We start from the raw sequence: 25,783 nt of genomic DNA, 5'->3' as shown, positions 1-25,783 counted from the left end.
TTCTAGCCCCAGTATATGGTTTGGACAGCGTTTGACTTCCCTGAACTTCAGTTTTTTCCCCTGTTATTAGCACCTTTCCAGAGACGGTCAAAGAGATAAGGTATGTGAGAGCGCTCTGTGAATTTCTTTTAAAAAAAATTTTTTTTAAAATGTTTTACTTATTTCTGAGAGAGAGAGAGAGAGAGAGAGAGAGAGCGTGAGCAGGGGAGGGTCAGAGAGAGAGGGAGATACAGAATCTGAAGCAGGCTCCAGGCTCTGAGCTACCTGTCAGCACGGAGCCTGATGCGGGGCTTGAACTCATGAACCTTGAGATCATGACCTGAGCCAAAGTCAGATGCTTGACTGACTGAGCCACCCAAGTGCCCCAAGAGTGCTCTGTGGACTTCAAAGGCTACTGCAGGAGACCAGCTGGGTGCATTCACTTCCCTCTGGATGCTTCAGAGGCTAATTACCATGCTTCTGTTGTGATTCCGAGTCCTGTTTTGTTTATTTCAGTCCTGTTTTGTTTATTCAGCTTAGCTGGTAGGTGTGCCGGTGACTGGAACTGGCAGCAGGCAGTTGCCGAGCCTTGCTGTTTCAAGTGGCATGTGCTCTTTGGAAACCACCCCTTTAGCTTCCTGTAGAGCAAACAGGTAGTGACAACAATCTACCTGTCTTTCTGAGGTAATAGACTTGTAATTTCTTGAATCATTCAAAAACAGTACAGAAGAATTTTTATATGGTATTATTTGGCTTGTGTAATTTATCTTTCCTATTCTTAGGGTCTCTTTTATAATTTTCATTTGATTTTTTTTTTTTGGAAAAAGTAATAGTCACAAAAAATTAAAACAAAGTATGTATTAAGATATATCTTATTACCTACTCCTGCCTACCTCTCCCCTAGCCACTTAGAATTAACTACATTATTTGTTTTGTAAAGTAAGTTGTATGCCCTGTGTGGGGCTTAAACTCACGACCCTGAGATCAAGAGTTGCACACTCTACCNGTGAGATCACAACCTGAGCTGAAATCAAGAGTCAGAGGCTCAACTGACTGAGACACCCAGGTGCCCCAACCAGTTTTATTAATAACCTTCTATTTGATTGTTCCAGTGTGTGGAATATAATGCAGATATAAACAAATATAAATTTATCTTATTTTTCTCCCCTTTACGGTATAAAGATATAGAATACATTACTTTGCCTCTTGCTTTTTTTTTCACCTTCCGTTTTTTCCATATTTAATACGTAGAGAGATATTATTTATTTTTTTATGTCTGCATAGTGTTTCATTGGGTGAATATTCCAAACTTATTGAACATTACATTCCCCTATTGATGAACTTTTGTGTTGTCTTTATTCTTTTTCTGTTACAGAAAACATTCAGTGTGTGTGTATTATTACTTGTTATATATGAGCTTGGTTCTGTCCTACACAAACACACACACACACACACACACACACTTTTTTTTTCCTAAGTAGGCTTCACACCCAGTGCGGAGCCCAATGTGGGTCTTGAGCTCATAACCCTCCTGGGGTCAAGACCTGGTCTGAGGTCAAGAGTCAGACACTTAACTGATGGAGCCACCCTCTATGTACACCATACATGTACATATGTACACCATATTTTTTCCATATTAATGGAAAATTATTAATATAATATTATTAGATTTAGAAAAAGCTTTCCATTGGGGTGACTGGGTGGCTGAATTACTTATGCATCTCACTCTTGATTTCCGCTCAGGTCATGATCTCACATTTTTTGAATATGGAGCCTATTTCCCTCTCTCTCTACTGCTCCTCCCCCGCTCATGCTCGCTCTCTCAAAAGAAATAAACATTAGAAAAAAAAAGCTTTCCATTTCAGTGCATTGGGATCTAGTCCACCCTATAGCTTTGTTATTTTCTACCTTTTACTGAAGTACAATTAATGCACAGTGTTAAATTAGTTTCAGGTGTACAATATAATGATTCAACAATTCTATATATTACTCAGTGTTCGTCACAATAATCATAGTCCCATCTGTTGCTTTCTACCTTTTTACATTCTTTTTTAATTTAAAGTTTATTTATTTATTTTGAGAGAGAGAGAGTATGTGTGAGAGAATATCAAGCAGGCTCCACACTGTTAGCCCAGAGCCTGATGTGGGGCTTTAACTCATGAACCATGAGATCATGACCTGTGCCAAAATCAAGAGTCAGATGCTTAACAGGTTGAGCCACCCAGGTGTCTACCTTTTGACATGCTACGTAGGACTGCAGTAATTATTTTTGCAGCTAAATCTTAAGATTTTTTCCTTGGGATACATTTCTGGAAGAATCTCTGGGAAAAAGGAATTTTGTTTTTTTTTCAAGAATTTTTAAAAGTTTGAAAAAAAAAAAAGAATTTTTAAAAGTTTGTTTATTTTGAGAGAGAGATGAGGGGAAGGGGCAGAGAGAGGGGGAGAGAGAGGATCTCAAGCAGGCTTCATGCTGTTAGGGCAGAGCCCAGTTTGGGGCTTGAACTCATGAACAGTGAGATCATGACCTAAGCTGAAGTTGGACCCTTAACTGACTGAGCCAACCAGGTGCCCTGAATACCTGAATATAAAAATAAAGGTATTTTTATATAGTTTTTGATACACACAAGCAAGTTTTCCTCAGGGAAGCTTTTATTTACCATCACTATCTAAAAATGCTATGTTCCCTCAAACTCAGTGACACTGAGAATCATTTTTAAATAATCTTTGCCAATTTATATTTAAAAAAAATGGAACCTTATAGTTTTCATCTGTATTTCTTGATTGCTATTGAGGTTGAAATTGTTTTAAATGTTTATTACTAGACCATTTGGGTATCTTTTGTAATTTACCTGTTTGTGTCTTTTGCTTGTTTTTATGTTGAAGACATAAAAGACTTACACATTTGAATATATGAAGACCTCTATAAAGATAGTAACCCTTTTATGGTTATTATTGTCAAAGGCATATTCCTTATTTATTTGCATTTTTATTTTGGCTATTGTGATTTTGGACCTATTTAAATGTAAAATTCTTAGGTTGTTAAATATATTTAACTTCTTTATGGTTTCCTTTATTCTTATATAAATTCTTATATAATCTGTCTTTGGGGGCTTGGTAAAAATAAAAAATATGTCCCCTCCCCCAGAGTACATAAATATTTGTCTATATTTTTCTCAAGGCTTTTTAATAGTTTTATGTTTTTATCCTTTAAAATATTCTTTATTGGGGCACCTGGATGGCTCAGTGGTAGAGTATGCAACTCTTGATCTTGGGGTCGTGACTTCAAGCCCTATGTTGGACATAGAATAGAGCTTACTTAAAAAGAAGTATAATGTTCTTTTTTTTTTTATTTTATTTTTTAACGTTTATTTATTTTTGAGACACAGACAGACAGAGCAAGAGCTGGGGAGGGGCAGAGAGGGAGGGAGGCAGAATCAGAAGCAGGCTCCAGGCTCTGAGCTGTCAGCACAGAGCCTGACATGGGGCTCGAACCCAGGGACCGCGAGATCATGACCTGAGCAGAAGTTGGACGCTTAACCGACTGAGCCACCCAGGTGCCCCAGATGTATAATGTTCTTATAAGTGAAACAATACAACGATGTATAATAAAATGTAATAATTTCCCATTAACCCCTTTACCACCCTGAGGTAAATATTAATAACCTTCCACAGTGTTCTCCATGCTCATAAATGCTTTCATGTTTGAATCTTAAATCCTGGAATTTATTGTGGTATTCAGTGTGACAATAAGAATCTAATGTTATTTTCTTTCAGAAAATGGTTTATCTTTCCCTCACTCGTCTAAAATGTGACTTTTATTATGTAAATTATTTTCCTTTTCTTTTCTTTACTTATTATTATTATTTTGTTTTTGAGAGAGAGAGAGAGAGAACAAGCATGGGAGAGGGACCGAGTGGGGAGAAAGAATCCTAAGCAGGCTCCGCCCAGAGCCCAATGTGGGGCTGGATCACACAACCCTGGGATCATGACTTAAGGCAAAATCAAGAGTTAGACGCTCAACTGACTGAGCGACCCAGGCACCCCGATTATGTACTAAATTCTTAGACATACTTTGGGGTCTTTGTCTAAAATTTTTACCCTTTTTTATTGACCTAGCTGTTTATAGGCCAATACCACACTTTCAATTATTGTTGCTTGTTAGTTTGTTTGTAGAGAGTATTCTTTTTTCCCTTTTCCTTTTTATTTTTATTATTTTTATTTGAGAAAGAGAGAGAGAGAGAGAGAGCACAGGCCCGGGAGAAGGGCAGAGGGAGAGAGAGAATCTTAAGCAGGCTCCACACTCAGTGCTGTTGGGATCAATCCCATGACCCTGGGATCATGACTAAGCTGAAATCAAGAGTCAGACACTCCACTGACTGAGCCACCCAAGCATCCGTCTTTTTTCCTTTTTAAATGTCAGGTTTTTTTTTTTTTTATTAAGTGATACATTGACATGAGTTGAAATCCTAAAAGTTCAAAAGGGTATACAATGAAATATTTCCCTCCTCTCCTGCCCCTCAATCAACCAGGTCCCTTCTCTACAGGGAGCCAGTGTTTTTAACTTCTTAGGTCTCCACACGTACACAGTGAAATACTTAACACACATTCTCCCATTTTAACTTTTTACAGGAATGAGAGCTTGCTATATCCTGTACCTTCAAAACAGCATTGTAAATAGTTTCTATTTTAGAATTTAGAATTTTAGAATCCTTTTCCCCTCCCCCCACACCACTGGGGTTTTGATTGGAATTGTTTCAAAATTCATAAATTAGTTTGGGGGAGCATTGACAACTTTCTAGTCTTTTCCATTGGAGAAACATGGTGCTCCCCCCCGCTTTCTTAATGTTTATTTATTCTTGAGAGAGATAGAGAGACAGAGTGTGAGCAGGGGAGGGGCAGAGAGAGAGGGAGACACAGAATCCAAAGCCGGCTCCAGGCTCTGAGCTGTCAGCACAGAGCTCGACATGAGGTTTGAACTCATGCACTCTGAGATCATGACCTGAGCCGAAGTTGGACCCTCAACTGACTGAGCCACTTGGACGACGCCCCTACCCCCTTAAAGTCTTTTTAAAGATATCCGATGTTCTCTACATTTCATGGCCACCCTGCTCGTCCATTCTCTCCTTCTGAGGCTCTTTCCTGCCTCTCAGTCTTGGCTCTCGTTACTCCAGTGCTTTCCCCTGTGCAGATCGCGCCTCCTCAGTGTCCGCTGTCTCCCCCAATCTCATGGAACCTTTGCTGACTGTTCCACCCAGTGGCTCTTCCTGCTCTGAAGCACCGGTCATCTCTCCCATGGCTTAGTGTCCCTTTCTAAGGGATCCTGTAGGGCAGGTGTCCTCCTCTTCCCTGAATCCCTGGTGGTGGGCTGCTCTCTGCTGATGATCTCCAAGTACCAGCCAGGGCGTAGTAACCTGGGGAAGGTGAGAGGCTGGCTCATGGCCAGAGGATGCTAGGGAGCCAAGCCTGTCTTCCTTTGTGGCTGTGTTCCCATCCTGGTCCTCCTGGTCCATGTGAGGGGCTGCGGTCTGGAACTCCTCAGTGTGGGGGAAAAGGGTGTTTCTCCATAGCCTTTTCTGGGGGGGGGGCGGTATGTAGATAATCTGCTTCCTGAGTAAAGGGAATCATCTTTTATCAGTGTTCATGTCCCTTGACATTGTGGCTGGTCTCTGAGGGGTATTGAGAAGGAAGAGCGCCTCATTACAGGGTCTTTTCATCCCCCTGGCCCCACTCGGCTGGCAATCTTATCTGAGGTAGTCATCCTTTGGCATGTTTGAGGTAATGGTGGAACTGACTGTCTCTTTCAGGACAGACCTTTTGCCACATCTGCACTGGGTGGGGGTGAGTAATGAGTGCAGATCACTGTGGTTCAGATTTTGGTAGTAGACGTGGCATATGAAGTTTTATTATTTTATTCTAGAAACATCTGGCTGTGAGGAATTGATTCCTGTCCTCACTAAACTCACAGTAATTGGATTCAACTGGCAGTTTATACAAAGACTGGATCTCTCCACTGAGCAGAATGCTTGGGCCTCCTGCCAGTGACACTTGGGAAGCCCAAGTACTCACCAGAAGGTAGCTTGGTGAGCAGGGGTTATAGGAGGAAGGGTTCATCCAGGCTCTGGTAGACACTGCAGAGTTAAATTACTCTCTATATGTTGTTTTTTGGACAATCCAAGTATTTATCTCTCACATATATAGATATTCTCTTCTTTAGATACTGAACACATTGCCCTTGTGATACATTCTTCTAATAAGATGCTTTTTTCATGAACTTGATATGGTTACCAAGCACAGTCCAACTTAGCTACATTTCTGTGCATTTGCTTCTTGTCACAGCATCTCATCCATAACCCGGCCAACCCGGAGGGCTGGAGGGCTTGTTTCTGGGAGTGTTTCTGTACGTGGCTGCTCCCACACTGTGTGTGGGTTCTCGGGGGAGCGTTTCCAGGCCGTGTCCTCACATTCAAAGGTTCGGTCTATCCCAGGGTCTGGAGGCCTCTGCATTCCTGTTGCCTCATGGTACTGACTAAGGAACACAGCTGCTGTGGTATCGCTTGTGAGGAACCTGTTTCTTCCCTTCCTTCTTTTCCAGCTACTCGCGGAACCGCACCTTTGACACATACATTGGGCAGGGCTACGTGATTGCTGGCATGGATGAAGGTTTACTTGGTGTTTGCATCGGAGAGAAGCGGAGGATTGTGGTCCCCCCTCACCTCGGCTATGGAGAGGAAGGAAGAGGTGAGTGCTGGCTGCTCCCAGGCTAGTTCCAAGCAGTCAGAGCTTCTTGAGAGCCAGAATGTGGAAGCTGAAGTCCCAGTTAAGACTTAAATGTCAGGGTGCCTGGGTGGCTCAGTCAGTTAAGCCTCTGACTTCACCTTAGGTCATCATCTCATGGTTCGTGAGTTCAGGCCTTGCATTAGGCTCTGCACTGATAGTGTGGAGCCTGCTTGGGATTCTCTCTCTCTCTGTTTCTCTCTCTGTCCCTCCCCCATTTGCATTTTCTCCCCCCCCCAATCAAATAAATAAACTTTAAAAAAAAAGACTTAAATGTTCAAATAGCTTTGGTTTCTAGACATGCTCTATTCTTTCCTCTTGTCCCCACTACCAGTTTTCCTCTGAAAACTCTTAGTTAGGCCAAAGTTGGAAGAATTTTATGATGAACTCTTACATTCACCAACTGTTAACGTCTTGCTTTGCTGTTGTGTTTTTTAAGTGTATTTATTTATTTTGAGAGAGAGAAAAGGAGAGAACGGGCTCGAGTGTGCATGATCGGGGGTTTAGCTCTCAATCACTTGGGGCTTGATCTTAAGATCCTGAGATCCTGACCTGAGCCAAAATCAAGAGTTAGGCACTTAACCGATTGAGCCACCAGGCACCCCAATCTTTCTTTGTTTATTTTCTCTCTTTACTTACATTTCTTTGTTTTTTTTGTTGTTGAGCCATTTGAAAGTATATTGCAAATCTTCCCTAATTGGTTTTTGTTTTTTAACAATTTTATTGAGGTATATTTTATATGCCATAAAATTTACCCATTTTCTTAATTAAAAAATTTTTTAAATGTTTATTTATTTTTGAGAGAGAGATCATGAACAGGGGAGGGTTAGGGGGAGAGGGAGACACAGAATCTGAAGCAGGCTCCAGGCTCTGAGCTGTCAGCACAGAGCCCAATGTGGGGTTCAGACTCATAAGCCATGAGATCATGAGCTGAGCCTAAGTCGGATGCTTAACCGACTGAGCTACCCAGGTGCCCTGAAAATTTACCTATTTTAAGTGTACAATTCAGTGACTTTTAGTAAATGTAGTGAGTTGTGTAACCATCATCACCTTAATCCAATTTTAGAATATTTTTGTCACTCTAAGAGCAAACCCCCTTTCAAACATTATACAAATGATATATGTTTAGAAAAAAGAAGATACAGATAAAGAAAGAAAACAACCTCCCACAATCCCACCATGTAGGAATAAACAGTGTAACGTGGTAGGCAGAATAGCAGCCCCAAAGATGTCCCTGTGCTATCTGTAGAATTTGTGAATGTCACCTTCCATGGTAAAAGAGATTTTACAGATGTGATTAAGGTAAGGATCTTGAGATGGGGAGGTTATCCTGGATCATCTGGATGGCCTTGATGTACTTAAAAGAGCCTTTGTAAGAGGGAAGCAGGAGGTCAGAGAGAGGAGAAAATGCTAAGGTGTGGACTTAGAAGTTGGATGAAAGGGTCACAGGTCAAGGAATAAGGGCAGCCACAGGAAGCTGGAAAAGATGACGAAACAGATTTTTACCCAAAGCATCCAAAAGGAATGAGTCCCTGCCTTGAATACCTTGAGTTTAGACCTTGGACCCTCCGGAGTTACAAGAATAAATCTATGTTTCTTTAAGCCACCAAATCTGTGGAAATTTGTTATAGTAACAATAGGAAACCACAAAGTGAAAATACACATCCACCTACACTAATAAATACTAACAAAAATGGGATTACCTAGGGGCACCTGGCTGGCTCAGTTGGAGAAGTGTGCAACTCTTAATCTCTGGGTTATGAATATTCAATCCCCACGTTGAGTGTAGAGATTACTAAAAAACATTAACTTAAAAAATGGGATTATCGGGGCACCTGGGTGATTTAGGGTGGCTTTCTCAGTCCGTTAAGCATCTAACTTCTATTCGGGTCATGATCTCATGGTTCAAGAGTTCAAGCCCTGCCTCTGGCTCTGTGCTGACAGCTCAGAGCCTGGAGCCTACTTCAGATTCTGTCTCCCTCTCTCTTTGCCCCTCCCCCACTGGCATTCTGTCTCTCTCTCTCTCTCTCAAAAATAAACATTAAAAATTATTTTTAAAAATGAGATTATCTATACATATTTGTAATTTCTCTTCTTCACCTAATTTGTTGTGAACAACTATGCCAACAGGTCTTTCAAACCATATTTTCCTTCTTAAATTTTTTCTCATATATATAGGCACACTTCATTTTATTGCTCTTTGCTTTATAGCATTCTACAGATAGTATTATGGTTTTTTGTTCTTGTTTAACAAATTGCAGTTTGTGGCGACCGTGCATCAAGCAAGTCTTTCAAAACCATTCTCCCAACACCATGTGTTCCCTTCATGTCTCTGTTACATTTCAGTAACTCTTGGAATATTTCAAACTTTTTCATTGTTATTATATTTGTCATGGTGATCTGTGATCGGTGATTATGACTCTGAAAGCTCAAATGACAGTTTGCATTTTTTAGCAATAAAGTACCTTTAATTAAGATATGCACATTGTTTTTTTTAGATGTAATGCAGTTGCACACATGATAGGCTGCAGGATAGTGCAAACCAAGCTTTATATGCACTGGGAAAAGAAAACATTCATTTGACTCATTTTATTGAGACATTTGCTTTATTACTGTGCTCTGGTACCAGACCACAGTACCTCTGAGATATGCCTGTACCATCGTTTGCTAACCTGCTTAGGAATAGTGGATGCAGTACTAATTTCGCTTTTGTATTATTTTTGCTGGTGGGATTCTGCCTGGTCTGGCTGGCTGTACACATTCATTTTGTTCTTCTGACCACTACCGATAGTTTGTATTTTCAGAATTTTCTTAGTAGGGTTTATTCAGAGGATCTATGAAATATCAGGTTGGTTGGAAGCTAGAGTGTGCCATGGAGAAACATTTTTTTTTCTCTTGGACTTAAATTTACTTCTTTTTTCTTTCTTTCTTTTCTTTTTCTTTCTTTTTTTTTTTTTTAAGTAAACTCTACCCCCAATGTGGTGCTCAAACTCACCAGAGTCACATGCTCTACTGACTGTGCCAGCCAGGCGCCCATTAAATTTCTTTTCTTCTTTTTTTTAAGTTTATTTTTTAATTTAATTTTTAGAGAGAGAGAGAGAGACAGTGTGTGCAGAGGGGAGGATCAGAGAGAAAGGAGAGAATACCCCAAGCAGGCTCTGTGCTGTCAGCATGGAGGCCAATGCAGGACTCGATCCCACGAACTGTGAGATCATGATCTGAATTCAAATCAGGAGTCAGACGCTTAACTGACTGAGCCACCCAGACACCCCTAAATTTCTGATTTATAAAGCCATAGCAGGTCACAGCTTAAGACATGTTCAACAGATCTTGGTACATGCCCTGTTTGTCAAGTGTCTTGATGCTCTGTTGTTTTGTATCATGTAAAATTCTATTCAAATACATACAGAAATAGACAAATACTTTCCGAGTATTCATGTTTTGTTATGCCCTCAGGATTAATCCTTCGTTTCTCTAAAAATAATTTATTGATGGAAAACATTTGCTTAAATTATTTTTTTCCTTTTGGCTTTCTATCAAGTATGAGACAGAGTTCTGCAAAGAATTATATAAGGCTCTGGGAAGCATCAGAAGGCTCATAAAATCTGTGGTTATGAGACTGCTTCATTCCAAATCCTATGTTGCTGTGGGGCAGGGGCACTCGGATGTGTACCGTCTAGGTGCTCTTGCCTGGGGGCAGGGGGACAGGGCAGGGGATAGAGGGGCAGGCACCTCTGTCTTCCTTGGATAGCATCTCCCTGGCCTCTTAGTGATGCTTGCAAGGACCTAATGTTAATTCCTCAGGGACTGAGCCAAGAAAGATGTCAGGACATAGAGGAAATTTGGGGTTTCCTCATCACATACCACAGGGCCAAGCACATAGTAAACATTCAATAAATATTTGTGGAAGGAATAAAATACTGAGCCCTCTGTGGGGTTCTCCAGCTCCATTCTTGGCATTTCATTTTGTTGAGGCCATTTTTCCCTGCAGGATTGGTGGAGGGGAGGGAGCAGGCCTTCTGGAAAGCCTCTGGCCCTTTCTGCCACCTGCTCTGTTACCCAGGGCCAGCCCTGAAATTATGATGCTTGGCTATGTTTGCAGTCCTGGAGGGGAGAATGGATTCTGCCTGAGGGCTTGTGGAAGCATCACTTCCTCATTCTCTTTCTTTCTTTAAAAAAAAATTTTTTTAATGTTTATTTTTGAGACACACAGAGTATAAGCAGGGGAGGGGCAGAGAGAGAGGGAGACACAGAATCTGCAGCAGGCTCCAGGCTCTGAGCTGGCAGCACAGAACCTGAGGCGGGGCTCCATCCTAGAAACTGTGAGATCATGACCTGAGCCAAAGTCAAGAGTTGGATGCTTAACTGACTGAGTCCGCCAGACCCCTCTCCAAATTGTGTTCTTAACTGGTTGCATGACCCTGGGCAAATCTGTACCTCAGTTTTGTCGTGTACAGAATGAGAGTTACCTTACTTCTGATGGTCCTCCCAGCTTCATTCTCCCAGTATTCTTTAGGTTTTCATATCTAGGTCCCTGTGTTTCTCACTGGGGGGTCTGTGAGGATGTGCCTGGTGACACTGGGAGGCACATGTGCTGCCCCTTGGAGGACTCACTCATTAATTTCCTCTGTCTGTCCTTTAGGGAATATCCCTGGCTCAGCCGTGCTGGTGTTTGACATCCATGTGATTGACTTCCACAACCCTTCAGACTCCATCAGCATCACCTCCCACTACAAGCCCCCCGACTGCTCCGTGCTGAGTAAGAAGGGGGATTACCTCAAGTATCACTACAATGCCTCGCTTCTGGATGGGACTCTGCTGGATTCCACGTAAGGACCACTGGGGACGGTAGTGGAGGGAGCCTGGAAGAAAACAGCCATAGGTTCCCATGATGTTCCTTTTCTTTTCATCAGCTATTGGTTAAGAGCTTTTCTCTCCATGCTTCCCCACTCCAGAGAGCTAGCCTACATCACTGCTCAGGTGCATTATTCTAAAAGTTCCCTATGAATGGTCTCACCTTGCTCCTATGAAATTGTCTTTCTGAAAAACAGATGTCATCTTATAACTGCTTTCTTTAAAAATTAACCCGTAGCTACATTACAGACTCCTCAGTCTCGCACATCAGCCTCTATCAGCTCTATTCTGCTTGAATGGTCTTATCTTCTGCTAGGGCCCATCTTTTGCCTCTAGGGCTGCCATATGCAGTGGTGCAAGATGTGCCCTGCTTAAATCCTTCCTTCCGGCCAACTCTGTCGTGGCAAAAATGTCCTTCCTTTTTGCAAAATCTTTCCTTAATTCCTAAGAAGAATCCACTGCTCCCACTTCTGTGTCTTGTAATGTTTTAAGATATTATTTTTATTAGCAAAAATTATTTATTTTTCATTATTTATTTTAGTTCCTGTCTCTGCTGCTGGTCTGTATACCTTAGAGATACCCAGCATGTTTAATCTTTAAACTTTTTTTTAACGTTTATTTATTTTTGAGAGACAGACAGAGACAGAGCATGAGTCAGGGAAGGGCAGAGAGAGAGAGGGAGACACAGAATCTGAAGCAGGCTCCAGGCTCTGAGCTGAAAGCACAGAGCCGATGTGGGGCTCAAACCCATGAACTATGAGATCGTGACTTGAGCTGAAGTCGGATGCTCAACCAACTGAGCCACCCAGGTGCCCCTCACATTTTTATTCTTTACACCTAGCCCAGTCTAGCACAAAGGGAACATTTTATGAATATTAACTGATTGAGATGAATCTGAAATTTTATTGGAATCAACAGTATAATCTAGTATCTTTGCCAATTTTGGTAAAAGGAGCTTTGCTTCTTACATTTCTGAATTTTTAGGTGTAGCTATAAGTTAATAAAATATTCTCTGGGAAAGAAACATTTTCAGCCTTTCTTTATATCTCCATAGAAGTGCATCCATTTTTGTACTGAGTCTGACTTAGACTCCTAAGTTTGAGCTTGGGGAGAAAGACGGGCTTCATATAAATAAATATGTTTTGCTACATTTGTGCTGCATGGGGAAGGCCTTCTCTGCCTCACACCTGCCCCTCTACCTTCTAGCTTCAGGTGACATTGTGTGTGGCTGGGGACAGCCAAGCATATAGACAGAGGCTCTTCAGAGCATTCTCTCTGGGTGCTATCAGGTCCTGTATACTAATGCACTTGGTGTAGTTCATCAAATCTAAAATGTGTTGTTAGAAATATCATTTTATGTGTATCTATGAAAGTAAAAATGCCCCCAAACTAACATACTGTTAATTATGAAGTGTATCCGAATTACAGAGCTATTAAACTGTGAAAATATGTGTATTATAGAATCAGAGAAGTACATACTAGCTTCCAGAGCGGAGATGTACAAGGACCTGCTTTACAACAAACCTCACTGCATTAATATTAAAAGACTTCGGAGGGCAGTGGGGAAGAAGCATGGCTTGTTGTTTGGAGGATCAAGAGAGCTTATGCATGTGAAAATAGTCCGCAAGGTTAGAATAGTCTAGAAGGTCAATGGCTTGCTGTCATTGTCTTGCTAAGGTTCATATTCTTGTCTGGTGCTCTTTCTGTGGGGTGGGGGGTGGGGAAGGGGAAATGGGGGTGGAAAATGAACAAAGGAATTCCTTCTCAGTGGGTTCAGGATATGCTTCTCACATAGGGTGGGGAGAATCAGCCTTCCTGCCTTCTAATATGTTTAGTGGATTCACAACATTCCTACAGAGCATCCGGGAACCACGTGATGCTCCTTCCTTTTATTAAATTCCATTCTATACTGTGAGAGTCCTTTGTGGTATGTGTAAACCTACACCAAAGAGCAACATCCAGCATCCCTGCTGGTCTGTTCTGGGTGTAAGCCTCAGAATAACGGGAAAATGGGACCTAAGGTGGGTGTCTGCCTACTGTGTGTGGGAGAGGAAGGGAAGACCTGGTCCCACCCGAGGTCTTTGTAAACAAGGAGGCAGGTGCTGTCGCCAGTGCTTTTTCATCAGCACTGAGAGACACTGGCTGTGGAGAGGATGGAGGGAAACGTGGGCAGACAGCCAGAGAGGGTGGCCTACAAGCGGGAAGCAGGAAGCTTGCAGTGGATGGGAAGCCAGGAATGCATGGAAAGAATGAGGAGAATGTTAGAGGAAAACTGACAGTAAACAAACAAGAAAACAAATAAGTAAGAGGTTGGTTTGAGGAAAAACAATTAGTGGGCGTTTCAGAGATGACACGTGAAAGCAAAATGTTTGCTTGGAGGATTTTCTTCATGTGTGTTTAAGCTGGCCTCAGAGAGGAAGAATAATTTGTGATTTGATAGCTAAATGAGGTTTTTGAATATTCTGGAAGACTTTGAAACAGAGTATTCCCATGGGAGGTCCCGGCGGTCCCTGGAGAAAGGCACGGTGAAGGTGCCTCTGTGCTGCTGACAAAGGAGGAATTGTGTGTGGGGCAGGACAGAGGATGTCCTGCTCCCTCCCACAGGCCTTGGGCCAAAGCATCTGGTGCCAGAGCTGGCTTTGTTTTGGTTTCGCCCCAGGTAGGACAAAGGCAAACCCTGTTTTGGTTTGTCGGTGCCAGACAGCCAGCCTGGCCCTGGGAACCAGCTTCAGAAGGGGAAGTAGCCTTGCACTCAGGGGAATGTGACCCGAGAAGGGGATGTGACCCGAGGGGGCGGTCCCCTCCATGTCGTCACCATCTGGAAATGGGCATCAAGGGAGCCCTAAGATACTGGGGAGGCTTTTCTTCCTTGACATTGAAGAATATCTCCATTGTTTGTCTTTAGGAAGTGGTAGAACGCAGTGCCATACGTTTTGGAAATAGATTTATTTTCGGTAGTGAGTGAGGTGATAGAGCCAACTTTCAGCCATGTGGATTTCCCAGGGACCGTGGACATCAAGGACACTTTAACAGTGGCTCAAGTTAAACTTTCATTTTCTTAGAGTCAAAAACTGTTGCAGACACAAGCACATCGTATACTCAAGGCCATCCATTTATTGAGCTCTTTATACTTGTTCTCCTCAGTGCCAGCAACATGGTTTATTTACCATTGAGATAGCTATTATCACCAGTTTATAGATGACGACATTGAGAGATTTTATTTTTCTGCGTCCAGTCAAGTGGCAGAAGCAGGATTCAGAGTCAGGGTCTTAATAAATCCAAAATGCAGGGTCTTAACTGTATTATGTATTTTTCAAATTCTCATGAAAAGTCCTTACTCGGATATTGATTAAAACATAGAGGAGAGTTGTAAGAGCAGTACAAAGGACTTTTTCCCCCGAATCACTGGGGAGGAGACTGCCACCATGATGTCCCATCATCCATTTCCTACAAGCACCTACATTCTCCTACATAATTCAACACATACTTTATAACCAGAAAGTTAACACTGATACGTTACCATCTTTTAAACCCCAGACCTCACCTAGGTTTTGCCAGTTGTTCTTGTAAGGTCTCTTATAACAAAAGGATCCCACTTCATATGTCCAACAGTCTGGACTGGTTCCTTGGTCTTCCTTGGTTTTCATCTTGATACTTTTGAAGATTAGAGGTTTATTTTTTTTTTTTTTTTTTGCAGAATGTTTCTCAGTTTGGACTTGTCTGATGTTTCTTTCTGATTAGATAGGGCTTCTGTGTCTTTGGCAGAAGAGATGTGTCCTTTTCATGAAAACACTTTCAAGTACCAATGGATTGATGACCTAACCGGGGGCTTTTCTGTTTCATTTTCAGGTGGAATTTAGGCAAAACGTACAACATTGTTTTGGGATCTGGACAAGTTGTGTTGGGAATGGATATGGGTCTCAGAGAGATGTGTGTTGGAGAGAAACGGACAGTGATCATTCCACCCCACCTGGGCTATGGGGAGGCTGGTGTGGGTGAGTAAGCAACAGCATCAAGGGGTGTTTGGGGCACATTCACAATCTGAATGCTGTGCTTTTGGGGTGCCATATTTAGTGCCATAATATGCTTCTTCCATTTAAAACCCCAATCAGGGGCGCCGGAGTGGCTCAGTTGGTTGAGTATCTGACATCAGCTCAGGTTGTGAACTCAGTTCGTCAGTTCAAACCCTGCACTGGGCTCATTGCTAACAGCAGAGCCCACATCAGATCCTCTGTCCCCTTTTTTTCCTGCCCCTCCCTTGCTTACACACATGCTTTTTCTCTCTGTTTCAAAAATTAATAAACATTAAAAAAAATCTGGCTCCTGACTGGCTCAGTCGGTGGAGCATGCAACTCTTGATCTTAGGGTTGTGAATTCGAGCCCCATGTTAGGTGAGATTACTTTAAAATAACATCTTAAAAAAAAATGTTGGGGTGTCTGGGTGGCTTAGTTGGTTAAGCATCTGATTTTGGCTCAGGACATGATCTTGCAGTTCGTGGATTTGAGCCTTGTGTCAGGCTTTATGCTGACAGCTCAGAGCCTGGAGCCGGCTTCAGATTTGGTGTCTCCCTCTCTTTCCACCCCTCCCCCACTCATGCTCTGTCTCTCAAAGATAAATAAACATTAAAAAAAAGAAACTTAGAAAAACCCCAAAGAATGTATGGGTTCATAATTAATGTATAATTAATATACAAACTATATTAATTATATTTCATTTAATTAAAATATTTTTATGTATATATTTTATATTATGTATTTGATATAACATGTACTAATTTAATATTATAATGAATATTATAAGTTAATATTTAAATTTAGCATTTTTGGGGGCGCCTGGGTGGCTTAGTCGGTTAAGTGTCCGACTTTCACTTAGGTCATGATCTCGCGGTTCGTGGTTCAAGCCCCGCGTCGGGCTCTGTGCTGACAGCTCAGAGCCTGGAGCCTGTTTCGGAGTCTGTCACTCCCTCTCTCTCTGACCCTCCCCTGCTCACGCTGTCTCTCTCTCTCTCTCTCCTAGAAATAAACATTAAAAAATTAAAAAAAAAAAAATTGAGCATTTTTGTTTAAAGCATCCTGTGAGTTTACCATTAATGCCATGTTATTGCCCCACGCCCTCTGGAGAAAGTAGGAGTTTCTATGAGAAAAGCCTTGGGTCTTCAAACCCATGGTTGGGCCATGTCCCTGAAGCAGCTTTCCAGGTGATTTGTCTTAGGCGAAGCCAAGTGCTTCTTTCTGGAAGTGTTTCCTGACAATGGAATGCTATAGGCCTTTGCTCGTTTTGTACTTCTCCTGAACCTGTAAGATATCCAAGGAGACTTTGGAAATACTGTCTTTACCTTGCCCTCACAGCTGGTATGTTTTACTTCATGATTTGGGCCAAAATGAATTTTATACATGAAAAATTTGGGAACCCCGTCTTCTTCAGTGTTTTATGCTCCTGCTCCCTGGAGACGGAGGAGATGGGAAGTGCTAACTTGTAAAAGGGATATATGCTTTCGATTGATTTTTTTCTTTTTCACAATATTAAATAATTGTAAAAATATGGTCTGTTAGGGGTGCCTGGCTTGCTCAGTTGGTGGAGCATGTGACTCTAGATCTTGAGGTCATGAGTTCAAGCTCTCAAAAAACAATAAACAAGAGCCTGCAGTCCAAGAAGAAACACTTCAAAACATGGGCACCCTAGGGGTGCCTAGGTGGCTTAATCAGTTGAGTGTCCGACTTCAGCTTAGGTCATGATCTCACGGTTTGTGAGTCCAAGCCTCACATTGGGCTCTGTGCTGACAGCTCAGAGCCTGGAGCCTGCTTCAGATTCTGTATCTCCTCTCTGCCCCTCCCCTGCTCACACTCTGTCTCTCTCTCTCAAAAATAAACATTAAAAAAAAAAAAAGGGCACCCTATAAGACCATGTGATATATATTATAATTATAACATAATACGTAATAATCTCAAATAAGATATTATATATATGTGCATATGTATATTCATATACATTTGAGCTCATACTATATATATTGTTTTCAAATTTGTGTTTATAGTCATTCAGGATTTTAAGGAATACTGTCTTAAGGTTCTGCTGTAGGATTTATTCAAAAGTTCTACCATTGTGGTCTCTACTAGTGCCTTTCAAACTTTATTCACCAAGACATACAGTAAGAAATACTTTTTATCTCCCCACTAAACATGCAATTTATGTGTAAATTGCATATTACACATAAACATGAAATTTATACATATACACATATACATTTAGTTCTGTATATAAAATTGAAACTCAAGTTTCATAAAACCATACCTATCTTTTCTATGGACAGTGTATTCTGATCTATTTTATTCCTTAAAAAAAAAATGCCAGTCACATGCTGTAAATAGATTTCATAACTCACTAATGGTCAGTACCTACAGTTTGGGAAAAAATCACTTGCTGATGTTGAAATTTTATTTTTAATTTACATCCAAATTAGTTAGTATATAGTATGCAACAATGATTTCAGGAGTAGATTCCAGTGATTCATCCCCTGTGTATAACACCCAGTCATCATCCCAACAAGTGTCCTCCTTAATGCCCCTTACCCATTTAGCCCATCTCCCCTCCCACAACCCGTTTGTTCTCTTTATTTAAGAATCTCTCATGTTTAGCCTTCTTTACTGTTCTCATATTATTTTTGCTTCCCTTCCCTTTTGTTCATTTGTTTTGTATATTAAGTTCCTCATATGGGTGAAGTCATCTGATACTTGTCTCAGACTGACTAATTTTGCTTACATAATACCCTACAGTTCCATCCACGTAGTTGCAAATGGCAAGATTTTATTATTTGTGATTGCCAAGTAATACTCCATTATATATATATACACACACACATAATTATATATACATAATATATAAAAATATAATATATAAAAACATATATATTATATAAAAACATATATATATATAATTTATATATAGAACTAAATGTGTAAGTATACACACACACACCATATCTTCTCTGTCCTTTCATTGGTCAATGGACATTTGGGCTCTTTCCATACTTTGGCTGTTGTGATAGTGCTACTATAAACACTGGAGTGCATGTGCCTTTTTGAAACAGCACACTGTATCCCTTGGATAAACACCTAGTAGTGCAGTTGCTGGGTTGTAGGGTAGTTCTATTTTTAATTTTTTGAGGAACCTCCATATTGTTTTCCAGAGAGGCTGTACCAGTTTGCATTTCCACCAGCAGTACAAAAGAGACTCTCTTTCTCCGCATCCTTGCCAACATCTGTTGTTGCCTGAGTTGTTAATTTTAGCCATTCTGACGGGTGTGAGGTGATATCTCATTGTGGTTTAATTTATATTTCCCTGATGATGAGTGATGCTGAGCATTTTTTCATGTGTCTGTTAGCCATCTGGATGTCTTCTTTGGAGAAGTGTTTATTCATGTCTTTTGCCCATTTCTTCACTGGATTATTTGAACTTTTTAGTTTATTTATTTAGAGAGAGCATGAGCAAGGGAGGGGCAGAGAGAGAGAGGGAGACAGAGAATCCCAATAAAAAATCATGACCTGAGCTGAAATCAAGAGTAGGATGCTTAACTGACTGGGCTACTCATGTGCCCCTTATGCTGAACTTTCTTGCTTTCACAGGAAATGCTTGGCATCTGTGAGGCAGCTGGAACCCTAGGTAGGGGAGGGAGGTTGAGATGGGGATCTGGCTGCCTGATGGTGCTAACCCGGTTTCCTCCCTTCTTGGTGAGACAGATGGAGAAGTGCCCGGCAGTGCCGTCTTGGTGTTTGACATTGAGCTGCTGGAGCTTGTGGCCGGTCTGCCTGAGGGGTACATGTTCATATGGAATGGCGAGGTGTCACCCAACCTCTTCGAAGAAATTGACAAGGATGGTGATGGAGAAGTCCTCCTCGAAGAGGTAACTGACCTTCAAGACAGAGTGGGACTAAAGGATCCAGGGGAGCCTTATTGGGTCAGGGGATCCATTCCAAATGTGAAGCCTTCTCAGGGTGAGGAGGATGCACTATTGTACATACTCTCTAAATTGAAGCTCACACTGGGGCACGTGGTGGCTCAGTCGATTAAGCGTCCAACTTCAGCTTAGGTCATGATCTTGCAGTGTGTGGGTTCGAGCCCCGTGTTGGGCTCTGTGCTGACAGCTCAGAGCCTGGAGTTTGCTTCAGATTCTGTGTCTCCCTCTCTCTGCCACTCCCCTGCTCATGCTCTGTCTCTCTCTGTTTCTTAAGAAATGAATGTTAAAAAAATTTAAAAAAATAATAAATTGAAGTTCACAGTTCCTCTTTGGAGAAACTGAGACTCTGAGAGTTACAGGGCTTGATTTCAGAGCTGACAGATCTAGATTCAGGTCCCAGTTCCTGGGTGCTTGCTGTATGCCTGCATTATGTTTAATGTTTACCATATATATTCTCTTGCCTGGCTCTTGTGGCAGCCATGTAGTCATCATCCCTGTTTTTCTCTGAAAAACTGCAGCAGCTGTGTGGAAGACATAAATGATTTGCCCAAGGTCACAGAACTGCCCAAGTGGTTTGAGTCATGGTACATATCTCCATCTTGATCATCTAAGCCCTGGGTGGTTTTTTCTGTAATAAACACCCCTTCATGGGGCTGGAGAGTAGAGTCGGCTGTCCTGTCACACCCTCCTGAGTTCTAGTACTCTGCCTGTTCCACATCTGCTCATTCAAGGACATGGCTCCAGCCTTCTCCCCTTTCTCTCTTACATCAGCCATATCTCCCTGGCTACTGGATTGCTCACAGTAGCATAAAAACATGCTATTGTTTTCCCTTCTCTTGGTGCATTTTCCCATTTATTTGCTCCTTTTACAGCAAAAATGTCAAAACTTCATTTTTTTTAACATATACATTTTTTTTTAAATATTTTTATTTATTTCTAGAAGAGAGAGAGAGACAGTGTGAAGAGGGGAGGGTCAGAGAGAGAGGGAGACACAGACTCCGAAATAGGCTCCAGGCTCTGAGCTGGCAGTCAGCACAGAGCCGGACGCGGGGCTCGAACCCACTCCTGCGAGATCATGACCTAAGCGAAAGTCGGACGCTTAACCAACTAAGCCACCCAGGTGCCCCTAACATATACATATTTTTTTAATGTTTTATTTATTTCTGAGAGAGAGAGAGACCGCGTGAGCAGGGGAGGGTCAGAGAGAGAGGGAGATACAGAATCTGAAGCAGGCTTCAGGCTCTCAGCTACCCGTCAGCACAGAGCCTGACGCGGGGCTCGAACCCACGAACCGGGAGATCATGACCTGAGCCGAAGTCGGATGCTTAACCAACTGAGCCACCCAGCACCCCAGAAAATGTCAAAACTGTTAAATCCACTCCTGTCAGACACTTGTCCCTCCATATCACTGAGCCTGGTGACTGGCACCCTTCATGTGGCTGCAGCCACTGGTCACTGATCACTGTCCTTGCACTCGGGACACAGCTGGCTGCTTTGCAGGACATCTTCTTTCCCTGGCTTCCAGACCACACTTCCTTGGTGTTCCTTGTACCTCACTGGTGGCTCCTTCTCAGGAGTCTTCTCCCTCTCTTCATGTTGGAGTGTCCCCAGCCTGAGTCCTGAGCTTGTTCTCTCCTCCACCTCACGTCACTCCTGGGTGATCTCAACCAGTCCAGTGGCTTTGTCATCCATATGCCAGGACTTTCAGACTTGTAGCTCTGGTCCATTCTTCTCTCTCTACCTCATACTCACGTCTAGCTGCCCACCTGACATCTTCATTTTGTGAATGCTGCTACCTCCCTTCCCTGAACCTGCCTCATCCAAAGCCTTCCTTGTCTCCTCCGATGGCAACTCTGTCCTTCCAGTTGCCAGGTGAGAGCACCCAGTAATCTTTGACTCCTCTCTTTCTCACACAGGCTATAAGAAATCCACCAGGAAACCATCCTAGCTCTGTCCTTAAAATGTATCCACATCTCACCGCCTCCATGCTGTAGCATCTTGGCCCAGTGCCTGCTTGCTCTTGCTTGGACCTCTATGAAGGTCTTCCTGCTTTTCAGCTTTGCCCCTCACAGCAGCCAGAGTGATCCTTCTGAAACTTCAATTGGATTATGGCTTGTTTTGTCTCAGAGCCCTGCAGAAGCCCCCGTTTCCAGAGTCCTTACAGTGGCCTGCAAAGGCCCGACAAAGGTTCTTCACAACCTGCTCACTGTAACTTCCTCTTCAGCTGCTTCTCTCCACCACCAGGCATGTGCACACACTGGGCCTTTGCACCAGCTGTCCCTCCACCCAGAAGACACTTCCCTGGATAACTGTTTGGCTCATCCCCTCCTTTCCTTCAAGCCTTTGCACAGGGCTCCCTTTTTCACTGTAGTTTTACCCTGACCACTGGTTTGAGACCTCAACCCACTCTCTGGTCTGTACTCTTGATCTTCCTGCCTTGGCTCTACTCTTTCGTTTTCTGGAGCATTTCACTTTCAAACGTAATATGTGACTTACTTATTTTTTATGTCCATTTCTAATTGTGTGTCTTTCCCACTAGAATATGCTAGAATTACAAGGGCAGGATTGTGTTTTTATTGTATGAAGGAAGGAAGGGAGGGAGGGAGGCAGTAGTGTTCTTGGCGGCTGGGGTAGTTAGGGGGTCAGCCTTTGGTGGAGAGCTAAGTGTTGATTTAGGGAGAAGGGATAGCTCCAGTTTCTGCTGTGAATTGGCTGCCTGGAGCCTAGGGGCTCCTGGAGTTTTTAGTTATTAGAGTTTTTAACCTGCATCTGGAGGGAGAAAAAATTTATGCAGCTCATAAAATTTTGTCTGTTTTGCAAGCTTAGACTCAAATTCCAGCCCTGTGGCCTCAGGACACTCTGTTCAGGTCCCAGCTCGGCTGCTGTATCTCATGGTCTGTCCCATCCCCTCTCTTTCCAGTTCTCAGAGTACATTCATGCCCAGGTGGCATCTGGCAAAGGGAAACTCGCTCCTGGTTTTGATGCTGAGATGATTGTGAAGAATATGTTCACCAACCAGGACCGGAATGGAGACGGGAAGGTCACGGCAGAGGAATTCAAACTGAAAGACCAGGAGGCTAAACACGATGAACTCTAAACCTGCCTCGGGCCACCTGCATGATACCAAGCCCCCTGTCATGGCAGAATGTGAAGTGAGGGCCCGTGGGTCTCTCAGAAGGTGAATCGTCCGCAAGTAGCAGATGGTCATACAGTACGTGGGGCATATGTCAGGGATGGGTTGATACACATGGTGAGAATTTTAGTCCAAATGCCAGTGATATGAAACAAAACTGGTGCGAGGTGCCTTAGCAGGGGCTGTGTAGAATATTGAAGAGGCTGCACTGTCAACCATTGTTTTGTGAGCCTTCTGTGTATAGTTTTGTTATTAAAGGAAAATAGTGTCATACAGAAGTCATAACCATTTTGGAGGGAACAGAAGAAAAAGTGTCTAAGATATCTACATAAAGAGGATTTAAAAAAATTGTTTTTAACTTGCTAGTGTTTTAAAAGTGTTCTCCAGATGAGCAGAAAAGACAAAGGACTTGCCCTAGCAGTATTTCCCCAAAAGCCCCAGGAAACTTTTGTCAGTGGCCTGTACAGGCTCTGGTGATGCCCAGCTTCCACTTTCCTGCTACACATACACCCCCACACACATGCACACACACACGTAAATGGGTGCTTTGGTAGTTAATCATGCTTCACCTGTTGGGGTCTTCCAGTTGGCTGGGTGATTTGGAAGTTAAGAAGAAAATCAGTGGACCAAATAAGAGGCATCTTGGACCATGAGTAGAGAATTTGATTCTGTGTTTGCCACTTAAGATTGATTATCTGCTTCACCCTTTCTTATTCCCATTGCTCTATCCTCCCTGAATCTTTTGATCGGATAGATTTGTATAGGGCTGGTGGCTAAGCCATGCTCCAGAGTGTGTGACCAAAATGGAATGGCATCCCAACAGATGAGCATAAACAAGGTGACGTATTTCTGCTCATTTGTGTCCTAGGGAGGGAGGTGCCCTAAAGCCCAGGTCCTCTCTCTGTGCAGAAAAACAAGGACACTGTTACCTACCCTCATGTTATGCAGTAACCAACCACCTTGCTGTTTTATGTCCTCTGTTCCCAAGTGGTGGTGGCATCCACCCTAATCAATAATTTTCCTTTTGAAACTGCTTTATTTTTACTAATTTAAACTGTTTTGTACTGACGTAGCCCTGAGATAGTTCATGAAAATGCTGTGCACTCATTCAATGGAATAAGTGTTGGAAAACTGATCTTTTCAAATATAAAAAAATTGAATGACAATATCAAGTGTTGTGGAGTTTTAATTGAAGGCTGAGAGGATCCCATGAGAATAAATCTTGATTATCCCTTGAGAATCCCCTCAATGAGGACTGCCTCTTGGTGAATGTGAAGGAGTGTGGCGTACAGTGTACAGGGGGTATGTCAGTCAGGGTCCTGGCAGGAAACACACCTTCATACGGGCCTTCTGAAGAGAAGCTATGTAAAGGACTTTACAGATGTGTGGACAGGGCTTAGAGACCTAGTTAGGATGTCAAGGTACCATGATAGATGTTGGCCAGCAGCAGTAGTGGGGGCTCTTCTACCCCTGGGGCTGAAAGGTAAAGAGGAGCCACAGCCATGCCCAGAACTGTGGCACCCCATTCTTTGTCCTGTGACTCACTCCCATTTGCTAAACCCAATCTGAAGCTAAAGAAGAGGAGCTTAGTGGCTGGAATTCTCAGAGGTCAGCTTTTTGGGGTGCAGAGAAAGGTGAAGGACTGTAGGGGTTGGAGTGGGAGCAAATAGAGGATAACTGGCACATGGGAAATTTTTTTTTTTAAAGCAAATGTTACAATTTACTCTTTGCAGAAGCAACTTCAGGGACTCTGTATGCTTTTGGGAGGCAAAGGAGATGCCTGCCCGTGGCCTTCCTGGCTGTTGCTGTCACTGTAACTGACATTACTTAACCCTCTTCTACCTGGCACACAGTCACTCAACATTTTTTGTTTAACAGAATTCCTTAAGTGCACTAGATAGATAGGTTAATAATCTTGCTAAGTGGAATTGCCCTTAGGAATGCATTTGACCTGTAATACCTAATTATCCTTACACATCTTCATGAAGATAAAAACCTTGTGCTTATTCTCTACCCCAGGTTTTGAGTTGGTCCTGTGTGAATTTCTTCACTGCCTGTTTTCTTTGGTGGTAGACAGGTTTGCTGAGTAAAAGATATATTTCTCTGGGGAAATTATGGGCTGTGGGCCTTAGAGCTTCAAGAATAGAGGGAACATTTAATTTTTTTTTAAGTTTTAAAAATTTATTTTGAGAAAAGAGAGCAAGTGAGTATGAATGGGGGAGGGGCAGAGAGAGAGGGAGAGAATCCCAACCAGGCTCCATGCTATCAGCACAGAGCCTGACTTGGGGCTCAATCTCAGGAACTGAGAAATCATCACCTGAGTCAAAAATCAAGACTCTTAACCAACTGATCCACCCAGGCACCCCTCAACCAATATTTTAAAAGTAATCTCTACACCTAAAACATGGAGCTGAACTCACGACCCCAGGATCAAGAGTTTTGGGTTCCACCCACTGAGCCACCAGGAGCCACATAGCTTGTTTTTATTTTTAAACCACATGACTGCTGAGCTGGAACCTTGGTCTTTTTTGGACCTTCAGACTCAGACTGAAATATTGGCTCTTCTTGGGTCTCCAGCCTGCCACCTGTTTTTTTCTTCCCTCTTTACTGAGGTATAATGAACAAATAAAATTGTAAGATACTTAATGTGTACATGATGATTTGATATATGTACATATGTTTACATCGTGAGAGGATTTCTCCTCCATCTAGCACCTCACGTGTGTATGTGTGCATATGTGTGTGTGTGTGTGTGTGTGTGACAGAGAGAGAGAGAGAAAGAGAGGAGAACATTTAAGTTCTATTCTTAGCAAATTTTAAAACTATACAATACAGGGTTACCAACTATGGTCACCATGTTATGCATTAAATCCTTAGACCTTATTTATCTTATAGCTGGAAGCCTGTATTGTTTTACCAAAAGAGTTTGGTAAAAGTGGTAACCACACTTTTTTACTCTGTTTCTATAACTTCAACTTAATTTTTTTTTAATTCCATATACAAAGGATACTGTGTGGTATTTCTCTTTCTAAACCTTGGCTTGTTGTTGTGTGCTCCCAGGGCACTTCCATTCTTCCTGCTGCTAAGG

At 42.4% G+C, this 25,783-nt stretch overlaps 1 protein-coding gene across 1 annotated transcript in view; it reads left to right on the top strand.

Annotated features, from left to right (window-relative positions):
- FKBP9 (FKBP prolyl isomerase 9) overlaps positions 1 to 23,861 on the top strand; it is a 41,863-nt gene extending 18,002 nt beyond the window's left edge. The window contains exons 6-10 of the mRNA XM_077775463.1: positions 6,572 to 6,717; positions 11,396 to 11,582; positions 15,457 to 15,602; positions 19,345 to 19,508; positions 22,483 to 23,861. Of these exons, the coding sequence (XP_077631589.1) occupies positions 6,572 to 6,717; positions 11,396 to 11,582; positions 15,457 to 15,602; positions 19,345 to 19,508; positions 22,483 to 22,659 (820 nt within the window). The 3' untranslated portion in view covers positions 22,660 to 23,861. The remainder of the gene's footprint in view (positions 1 to 6,571; positions 6,718 to 11,395; positions 11,583 to 15,456; positions 15,603 to 19,344; positions 19,509 to 22,482) is intronic.
- Positions 23,862 to 25,783: the final 1,922 nt, after the last annotated feature.

The sequence above is a fragment of the Crocuta crocuta genome, unplaced genomic scaffold (genome assembly GCF_008692635.1).
Source record: "Crocuta crocuta isolate KB4526 unplaced genomic scaffold, BGI_CrCroc_1.0 scaffold197, whole genome shotgun sequence".
NCBI lineage: Eukaryota > Metazoa > Chordata > Mammalia > Carnivora > Hyaenidae > Crocuta > Crocuta crocuta.
The sequence above is the reverse complement of the archived record's forward strand: the minus strand, read 5'-3'. Positions and strand labels throughout refer to the sequence as shown.